The sequence below is a fragment of the Hipposideros armiger genome, unplaced genomic scaffold (genome assembly GCF_001890085.2).
Source record: "Hipposideros armiger isolate ML-2016 unplaced genomic scaffold, ASM189008v1 scaffold_201, whole genome shotgun sequence".
NCBI lineage: Eukaryota > Metazoa > Chordata > Mammalia > Chiroptera > Hipposideridae > Hipposideros > Hipposideros armiger.
This window is the reverse complement of record NW_017731551.1, coordinates 1,561,111-1,571,936: the sequence shown is the minus strand read 5'-3', so window position 1 is coordinate 1,571,936 and position 10,826 is coordinate 1,561,111. Positions and strand designations below refer to the sequence as shown.

The following is a 10,826-nucleotide window of genomic DNA, read 5'->3' as shown; positions in this document are numbered from 1 at the left end:
GTCTGTTCCCCTTCCCCCAATTCCCCAGCACTGTTCCCATCCCCCCAATTCCCCAATAAAAATCTTTAAAAAAAAAAAGCAGTCCAAGGGCCGGCCGAGTGGCCCAGTTGGTTAAGAGCTCGCTCAAGAGTTTGAGCTCCGAGCAACAGCGGTTCGACTCCCGGCCCAAGCTGAGCAGCCGATGAGCTGCCAACAGGTGGCAGGATGGCTCAGCTAAAAAAAAAATAAAGCAGTCCAAGAAAGCAAGCTGCTAGAGACCAATTAACGGAAGACACTGAAACAAACATTCTACCAGGCAATGTGCATAAGATACTTTGTCCAGTGCCTGGCAAAGTCAGTACTGGAGGAAGGTTAGCTTCCGTGATATTGCCAAATGGCTTCCAGAAATGTTTTGTCAAGTTATACACCCAGCAGCTATGTATTAAAAATGTTTTTATATGTACTTTGCTCATCACATTCTCAATCTATTTTCACGGTTTAAATCTTTGCTAATTAAACAGTTAGAAATTACATCTTGTTTTGAGTTTTTTAAATGACTATGAGTGTGACTGAACCCCTACCCCCACCCCCCCATACACATTTTTACTGGCTATATGCATTTCTTCTCTAGGGAATTATCAACTCATACCCTTTGGCAATATTCAGTACTCTCCTTTTTTTTTAACAGAGTTAATAAAAATTTTAACATGTTTGCTGCATACCAAATCAACATACAAAATCAATAACATTCCTACATGAAACAATAACCAATCACAGACATTATTAGAAAAAACTCATTCACAATACCAAACAAGCTATATGTGTACATAAATTTATCGGGTTTTCTGTAAACAAAATATTTTGAGTGAAAGGCTTAATCTCTTTCCCTTTTCTTTCCCCCTTGTCTCTCTTTCTTTCTTTTTTTTTTTTTTTTGTGAGTTTCAGGTGTACAGAACAATGCAATAGTTACCCTTTTCACCCTCACTCCTTCTTGTCTAGTGGCATGCAGTTACCTCCTTCCAGCTTACTTGGTCCCTGTGCCAGAGCTAGGTCTTATAAAAGCTACTCAGAGTTCTCCTGCAGGTGATGGTGGTTGTCACAGATACCAGGACCTAGTATGAGGTTGTCTCTGGCCTCCCGTGTCTTGGACTCAGTATTCTGCTTATTATCTAGATGAACTTATCATATAATTAAACAGTCTCTGCCATATTTTGTTAACAATTTCCTCCCAGCTTTTTCATATTTTAAGTTTGTCTATGTTTTAAAGTAAGCATCTCCCTTTAAATTATGTAACTGCTTATGTTTATGTGACTGGTGAATGACTTAAGAAATTCTCCTCTTTCCTTCTTTTGGTCTAAGGCACCTATTTTGCCAGTGTCTCTGGGAATAGTATTAGAGTGCTTCTCTCTTGGAAGAAATGAGTAGGTATGTTAAAAATCGTAAAACACAATTACACACCAAACAAACCACCAAAAGAGTGACGGTCACTGACAAAAATTTTGACCCTAGGCAAATCACATCTATTTAAGAGACCACATCACAGGCAACTTATCAAAAAGAGAGAGTACAATACTAATTTCCTCCTGCGAGTATACAATGCCTATAAGCTATGTTGAAATTGAACAGACCGAGGTTTAATCTCTGCTTGCCACTTTTAAAGTACAGTATACTAATTTTAAATAGTGCCAAAAACTCAGACCCCTTTTAATTATCCAACAAAAAAAGGGAGGGGGGCTTTTTTTACTATAAGCTGAGTAAAAACTGGAAAAATCAAAAGAAGCGCACTTTACCTGCAAGGCCTGGAGACGGCACTGATGAATTCGGTGACTGGACGGTTCTGTTTGAGGGCGGTCTTGGTTGGCCATGATCTGTACTAGTATCTTTCCTCACAATATTGTCCAGCATAATAGTACTTGAACAGTCAATCTTATAATAAAAAAGAAATTATTTCATGGCATTCTGACTTTGCAAGTTAAAAGCTACATTACATTTATAAAAAAACTAATAGTTTAACTATTATCACGTAATAAAACATGTAAATATCACATTGAGACGTTCTAATGCATATTTTCCCCATAAACCATCTTGAAAAAAGCTTTCACTCTTAATGTTCCATCTTAGTAAATATACTGAGGACACACTACTTCAGAAGTCATGAGCCAAGAGAAAAGAGGATTGTGTCATTCACACCCTTAAAAATTAAAGCAAAACCATTTTTAAATCATTTATTTAAAAATAACAAAGGGTGGGCAATTATAAAAAATAAAAAAAAAAAACAAAAAAAACCCTTGGTGAGAGTGTAACCCAATTGCATTTTTGCAAATCTCTTTAGTGCCTTGCTTAGTAACAGCCAATTGGATTCTTCTATCTGCTTTTGCACTCAATCTGTTTTGATATGTGGTTTTGGTTAAAGAATACAAAGAAAATCTGGTCTTCCACAGGGAGGACCTTGTGGAGCCTCTGAAAGGATTGTGGGGACCCCCGTGTCCTTGGCCCGCACTTGGAGAGCTGATGCTCTGGTATGCATTAGATAGATGAAGCAAGTCCATACATAACCCATTTCCAGAACCCTAACATCACCTAAGTACATTACTATTGTTTGGTAGGAAAAAAAGGAGCCCTCAGAGATTCTTGCTTTCCTATAATAGAGGTACAAATAACACTTATTTCCTAATTGATTGCCAGGCTAAAATACTGATACTTTTCTATGGAATAAGACTTTAATGCTTTAGACACAAACACTTCTCAGGCTTATATACATCATTTGTTTCCCAAGAATGTCTTTGTGATTAAAATCCAGTTCAATTCTGATATAGTTGCAGCCTTTCTCAACCAGGATTCTACAAGACAATTAATCCTACCATCCTAGGGCACAGATTGTAAATAATGAATGTATTTAATTTATATATAAATCAGAGGTAATTTGGCATTGGTATGATGTAACAGAAAATGTTCTCATTTCTATATTAAATTGTTTCCATCTCTTCTGATGCCTCCCTCTCTGATCTTATTCTAACATATCACATTCCAGCAATTCAAATTTCTAGTACCTCCTCTTCCCATAATATTTCTAAAGGATATAAATAACTTCTGAAACACAAAACCACCTGTAATTCAACAAACCCATGCTTTTACCAGATCCAAGTTCATGTAAAATATTTGAAACAGATTCTTATTATAAATTTTGTGTGTACTTACATCTGGAAGAGAAGGAAGGTTATAAGAACCTCCCACTGGTGAGCTTAAATCAATCATAGGCGAACCGAACGCCTTCCCATCGTATCCTGCTGCGCTAGTAATGGTGGGGCTGGAAGGAGTAGAGGGCGTGCTGTTGGCAGTGGATGGGGGAGCCTGCCCACTGCTGATCTGCCACTAGAGAAAAAAAGCTTGTCTGTCAGCAGGACTAGAACATCAGTGTCCACCCAACCCCTGTAAAAGACACATTCTGCTATTTGAATTCAACTGTAATTTGAATGGAAAGGGGAGAGGGACAGGTGTACACAATTTTCATTAGTCCTGTCCAAAAATAAAAAGCACTGATCTTTGCCAGAAGACAATACAGTATACATCAGAAAACCACATTACTAACCTTGGAAAGCTTATACATGCTGGAAAAGAAATACAAACACATGTACAGCTACTTCAAGGTAAAGATGGAGGACTGAAACCATACATTTTCTTCTGTCCCTGCCTGAGCTAACGTGGGAGAAGGGAGAAAAAGGAGGGCACAGCTGTACACTTTGTAGTTCTACACTCTGTGTTGCCTTCACGGTGTCAAAGTTTAAGGTATTGCAGCTTCAACTTTACAGTAAGTTGCACATTGATGTGTCCCCTCGTGAATGTGGGAATTAAGAGTTCCTTCTCTGACAAGTTCTAATCATATACAGTTAAGATAGCCTGAAAATAAATATTTGCAGTAAGTTGCCAATCATAGAGAGAATACAAATATTAAACCTTATCTGATTTAATATATAACCTTAAATATTAAACTTTATCAGGTTAACATACTCCATATTAAAACTGTCATAATCAGTTTGTTTCCAAAATTCTCCTTGAAACACTTAAGATTGATTTATTGTTCTCTTTTGCAGAAGATAACCTCTATTTGTTAGACTACTTCTGTCTTAGGAAATTTAATGTATTCACCTAAAAGCTACACACATCGGTATTGCAAAAAATTAGTATCTATGACTTACCGATTATTCTGAGCCTTTATGCATATAAAGTGGCTTGATTTCTCTTGTTAATTGTAAAGCATCAAAGCCCTTCCTCTTAGCTTTGTCTCTACAGGTCTGTCTAATAAACTCTGTAATTCACATTTATTTTAAAAAAATGCTTGCTCTTGCTCTTCATAATGGTTGCTTTATCTATAAATTCAATGTGATTTGAAAGTAGAGAGAAGTAGAACAAGGAGAAGTGAATATATATATATACCTGTTTTATGGCTTGTTGAGCCAAGAAAGCCATCTGTAGGGGGTTGGGCTTTATTGCTGGTCGTGGCACATTCTGGGCTGGTGGATATCTCAGCTGTTGAGGATGAGGAGGAAGAACCGGTCCATTGGGTTTGGGACTGTGATTTTGAAAATTTATCAAACGTGGAGGGGGTTGCTGGAAAAAAGAAATTAAACCAATTCAGTGACAATCATCTTCTGAAAGATAAATTATAGAGAATTCTATAACTTTTACAGAAAGACAACAACTCTACCAGATGAATTATTTATTAATACTACAACAAGGTAAGGGGGAAGGAAGCAGCCTTCTAGAATGCGTATAAGTCATTTAAAGAAAAGGAGTTTTCTTAGGAAAAAGCCATGGCAGGAGGGGTTTACGACTCTAAGTTGGTTATACCAGCATTGAACCTAGCTAGCCATCTTGGGAAGTAGGGAAAAGTTGTCTTTGGTATCCTTCTAAATCCTTAATGATTATCTTTTGCAAAAAATTGCCCTCTTCGAACCTAAAATAATTGCTAACATTTACTGAGCAGTTATTACATGCCAGGAACTGCTTTTAAGTGCTTTACATGTGATTCAATCTTCACAACAATCCTGTGAAGTAGGGACCATCCCTATTTTAAAGAAAAGGAAACTAAGATATAGAGAATTTAAATAACTTGTCAAAGATTAACAAAGGTAGTAAGGGATGCAGCTGGGATCTAAACTCAAGTACTCTGGCTCCAAGGTCTGCATTCTTAACCAATAAATCATTAAAAATGAAAGGAGAACTGGCTCTGGGTGGTGAGCACACAATGTGATATACAGATGATGTATTTCAGAATTGTACACTTGACACCTATGTAGTTTTACTAACCATTGTCACCCCAATAAATGTAATAAAAAATAATAATAATAATGAAAGCAGTTGATACTAGTAACATTTAAATGAGTTTTAGATCTTATGGAGATTAAACTATATGCTGGGCACTGTGATCAGCATTTTACATGTGTTATCTCTATTACCCTCCCCCATTTTACAAATCAGGACACCCAGCATCTGAAAGCTTAGAAAGCTCGAAAAAAGTCACACAGCTAGTAAAAGACAGCACTAAGGCTTTCATCAAAATCATTACCCAAATGTGTCCTGGTATTTAGCTGGGGGTTGATGAAAGTATTGACTAATTACAGCCTAGAGTATGAGTTTCCCTAAAAGAAAGTAGATTCTGAAAGGAAAGCCTTCAAGGACAACATTGGTTGACGACAGGACAGGGCAGGGGCGGGGACGGCAAGCCTGCTTTGCTCATAAATACTAGCTCTGTAAATTGAGACCAGTGTTCCAGAAAAAGGTAACCTCATACGCCAGTCTCATCTTGACTCTCCAATTCGATGGTTGGCAACTTACTGCCAATACTTATTTTCAAGCTGTCTTAACTGTATACGGTTAGAACTTCTCAGGGAAGGAATTATTAATTCCCACATTCACAAGGGGACAAACCAATGTGGAATTTATTATAAAGTTGAAGTAGCAACACCTTAAACTTTGACACCGTGAAAGGCAGATAGCTATAAAGTGTATAGCTCTGCCCTCTGTTCTCTTCTCCCATTTTTTAGAATTCCCTTTCCTTTCCTGGGTAATATTGCTTCTCTCTCCCCTTTCTTACAAACTAGCTAGCGCTGAGTTCACCCTCAGTAACTTTCCAGAGTAGCCAGCAATTACAGACCCAATGAAAAGTGGATTTAAATACTGTTTATTTTAAGACCAAGGGAAATTCTGTGGGTGAAAATTAGAAAAATATTAGAGAAAAACAGAAAAAGTGTCAAAGCTTGACAGAAGCAAAAAGCCTGATGCCATTACACTTGTTTTTGATTCTTCTATTAAAGTTTTGTGATTTGAAGGGTTTAATATCATAGAAACACAAACAGAAAATAGTTGGGGAACTACAGTGGAAAACTTCTAAATTTATCTAAGATATAATTTTTTAAAAAGTGGAAAAGCATCCAAAATGATCCTTAAGGGAGAACAAAGGTAGCTGTAGAAGCTTTTGCTGCCCTCCTCTCACACGCCCACCCAGATTCACACTGATTCAGTCAAGAAGTGACACTTGATGCCAGAGTTACTCTGGGAGAAATCAGATGTCAACCCTGCCATCAAGGAGCACACAGTCTGGTAAGATGTGAGATGAGATTTTTTATGCCTCCCCTAAACTGGTAATAGTTGATTGAGTTAATTTCTAAGACCCCTGTGACAGGGGAAGCAACTTGAAAGAGTAAGATTAGGAACTAGTTATCAGCATACAAAACAGCACAATCAGTGTTATTTTAATTAAATGGAATCTATTCATTTCCAAGATACAGAAGATACTACAGAAGAAACAATTGAGATCTTAAGGAAACTGACCCATAATCATCAGCATCCTTATCTTCACTCTAAGTACCTCCAGTATTAAAGGTTTTGATTTCATTCTAGGTCAATAGTTCCCAACTGTGTATAACCATGAAGGATAACAAATGTCCTAACATCCATCCACTGTTGAGGAAAATTAATATATACATATAAATGAGAGTACCTCCATAGCAGTAAGTCTGGCTCAGGAGTAAGAACCACTGCTGTGAATTATGTCCATAATAACATAATGACATAATGTCCATAATGACAGTGCTAACAAACTTAGATCTGTCCACTGGAGTAGGATAGACTATATACCGCTAAATAGATGTACAAAGTCTATCAAGTTTGTACCACGCACTCATATAACTATGTATTGTATTTCTGTATCACTCAACTATAACCATGCACAGTACCTGGTTAATTAGTCTTCAAAAGAATAAGACATAGGGAGCTATTATGTAAGTGATTTTTAGAAGCAGTCCTTTCAATTTACCTGGAACCTCTGGACAGAGTATGATTTGAACATATCATATCCAAAGCCAGTTGCGCGTGTGCACATGCGCACACAAACACACACACACACACACACACACCCTGCTTATAAACAGTCATTTTTCCCTCACATATATGCAAGTAAACTATTAGAAAACTAAGAAAAGAGCAGTGTAAAAATTTACGGAAGTGTGCAAATTGATGAGTGAATAATGTATGAGTGGGTGTTTGGCCGAGAGCAGCTAAAAATGAGAGGTAAGTATGTGAAAAAAAGGTACAGGAGTCACTGAAAGTCAACAAAAAAAGAGGTAATGACCAAAAGATACAAAAACTACTTTATTTCTAAGTGGAACAATTGGGCTGTATAATAGAGATTGTACATTATATAGATTACGTAGCAGTAAATCCTAGAGAGAAAAAATTGCTAAGATACACAAACTAACCATTCAGGGGTCATTTTCTGTTTTGTCATTGCTTATATAAATAACTATTTATGAGAATGAAATTGGTCAAGTCACATAGTATCTATTAACTGCTTCAGTTCCTTACTTCTTAGTGAAAAGGCAATTAACCCAAATGATAGATGTATGCTTTTTCGGGTTAATCAACTATTAAATAAAAGTCACTTTAGCATCTCTCACTTAAGATAAATGTTTGTCATGCAAATGCTTAGTGCTAGGCGCTCAACAGTAATTATTTTCTCTCTCTTCTCATCTTTACATTCAGCTTCTGGAAAATCTTGGCACGCTCTGCAGTCTACCTGCAGTATGTTACTCTGCAGTCTCCAGAGGTAGTGACAAAATTATTTCTAAATTTTCTGAACAAAATTTCAACTTTGCCAGTTGTACTCCTGGCATCTAAAGCATACAATTCTTTGTCCATGGTACACTCACTGAAGACCTCTTACATTGCTTGTTATCTATTGGGTTGTCGGAAAAGTCATGACATATTTGTATTTTTCGTTGCAAAAATGCGTCATGACTTTTCCAACAACCCAATACTTCCTGTATAAACCTGGGTTAAAACAAAGTTGGAGAGGAATAATCAACTGGACATACTAATTCCTCAGGACCTGATGTGCCTTCTAATCAAATTACTAGAAAGCTATAAACCTCAACTACATTACCTCTGGGCTTCAAAGAGGCGACTTAACAAAATCCTCTCCATAGGCCCACAGCTTTTATTTAGGGTTAAAGTTAGAGTCCCATGAAGGCCATTTCTATGTTCTGTAAAATTGCCACAAAAATATTATGCCATTTAATTGCTTTTTCATAAAGACCCACATTATATGCTCCTCTTATGCTAGTAAAAAGTTTCTCCCCTAAGTAACTGGCATGTTTCCTTTTATTAAATCATAGAGATACTATTTCTATTTCTTTTTTGCTAGGTTGACAAAAAGTTCTGAGCTAAGTCTTGTTCTCGCGAATGAAATTTCTTAGCCTATTTCTACACTTTATTTGATTCCTATTAAGCCCCATTTCATTTCATGTGTCATTTACTGTAAGTCACTTCAAATCCTTCTCAGAAACATGAAGAGTATAAATTAATAAATGTAACTGAAATACAAGAGAATTTGTATGAATTAGACTTTATACTCCTTACTAAGCCTTTATTAAGTCTAAGTATGCCACATCTAACCTGAGCAGATGGTTCCACTATTTAACAAAGTATGCAAATCTTTTCAAAAATTGGATTAGAAGTAAACAGAGTATTTCATATCTAGTGAAAATAAGAATGGCTCATGCAATATTTGCTTGGAAATAAAGTTTGAAAAGGGGAGATTTCGAATGAACCACACCCGACCTTCTTTATTTCATTTTGCCCTAGTTTCTAAGGTGCAATGTGGTTTGCTAAACACGGCATCCTCACACAAGAGATACCTGAAGTATTAGTCATTATGAGGAACTAATAAAGGGATTATGAGTTACAGGTACACAACTTCACCCACCAATCCAGGCATGGATTATTTAGGAATGCCATCATTTCTTCTCTATTATAATTGGAAGACAATGAAGAGTAGATGAAAATTGATGTACCAGCTAAATAAACCATTAATTCTTTCTTGAGAAGGGCTGAAATCTCAGAGTTAAATCAGGGATCCTCAAGGTGATAAATTTTTATAAATGCATATATTTAAATCATCGGTGACGGATGTCTTGGTTATTTTGAGAGCTGCTGAATACAATTGTACTATAATTATCTAAGTTAGGACAGGCCTGCTTCCAAATTTACCTGATGAGAGATGGAAGGCTGCTGGATGGGCCCCTGCATTCTAGGGTTTGGTAAACCCACAGGTGCTGGCCTCCGTTGCACCTGTTGCCTCTGAGCCATTACCTGTTGCTGCATATGCTGGAGTCGTAACTGAGCTAGGCTGATCTGTGTTGGAAACTTGGATAACTGGTTTGAAGATAAACCACCTTGCGGCGGTGAATTCTGTTCCACGACAGGATTCTGCTTAGGCATTTGTGGTTGGCTCTCTTTATCTTCAATTACTAAAGAACCTAACGAAAGAGAAAAGGTTCAGTTCCAGTTTTTCTGATAGTGAAATACCACATTTTGCAAGGCCAATTTTGCTGAACTTCAGGATTGCCAAGAACTTTTTGGTCTTAGAAACCCTTTATACTCTTAAACATAGAAGGCCCCAAAGAGCTTTTGTTCACAGAGGTTCTATCAAAATTTACCATATGAGAATTTTAAAAATTTTTATTCATTAATTCACTTAAAAATAAGCCCATTAATACCCTTTTATGAAAAATAAATATTTTTCAAAAAAAATTAGTGAAAAGAAGCATTATTTTACATTATTGAAAATCTCTGGCTTAATGGCTGAACTCTCCTATCTGTTTCTGCATTATCTGTCATAATATGTTGTTTAGGTTGAAATATATGAAGAAAATCCAGCCATGCATGGGTATGCAGTTGGAAAACGGAGGCCTCTGTGGTTCCCTGAAGGGGCCTCAGACTATATTTTGAGAACTACTATTGTTATCAAAACAAAACAAGCAAATCTGACACTGGTTCCCAAAAATCCCACAAAGTATTTCCAATTCTTTAGTATTAATAATTTGTAACTTCTCAAGTTCCTTACACCTTCACAATACGTAATATATCAATCAGGCCTCTGACAGAATACTTTGGCTTACAACTGCACTTTGAGTTTAAAGGTGCCTCTGATCCAAGCATAAGGCAAAGCTTAATTTCTTCAACAGTAGAGACTCATTTAAATGGTTTTGATTTACTAAGTACAATAGAAAACATGGTTACCATTCATTAAATACTTACTGTATGTTAGGCACTATGACAGTAGGTCTCTGTGTGTACCTGTTAAAGTCCTTTCTATAGATAAAGGATCTCAGATTTCAGAGAGACTGAACGACTTACCCAAGTCACCAAAACATTAACCGAATATCCATCTAGATCAAGATGTTTCTCAGAGTTTCAGAAACTTGTCTCCTTGGAAAATTTAAAATGTAAATCTCATTGTAAATAATAATTTACAGAACTGTAAATGACAGCTCTGAGAAGTCCTATAG

At 36.6% G+C, this 10,826-nt stretch overlaps 1 protein-coding gene across 2 annotated transcripts in view; it reads right to left on the bottom strand.

Annotated features, from left to right (window-relative positions):
• TRIM24 (tripartite motif containing 24) overlaps positions 1-10,826 on the bottom strand; it is a 95,259-nt gene that overhangs the window by 13,164 nt on the left and 71,269 nt on the right. The window contains exons 9-12 of one of the 2 annotated variants that reach the window (XM_019653289.1): positions 9,628-9,794; positions 4,414-4,587; positions 3,178-3,351; positions 1,770-1,905 (exon numbers count right to left, since the gene is read on the bottom strand). In XM_019653289.1, coding sequence (XP_019508834.1) covers positions 1,770-1,905; positions 3,178-3,351; positions 4,414-4,587; positions 9,628-9,794 — 651 coding nt within the window. Of the gene's footprint in view, positions 1-1,769; positions 1,906-3,177; positions 3,352-4,413; positions 4,588-9,525; positions 9,795-10,826 lie in introns of both variants that reach the window. The other variant, XM_019653287.1, reaches the window with a different exon arrangement.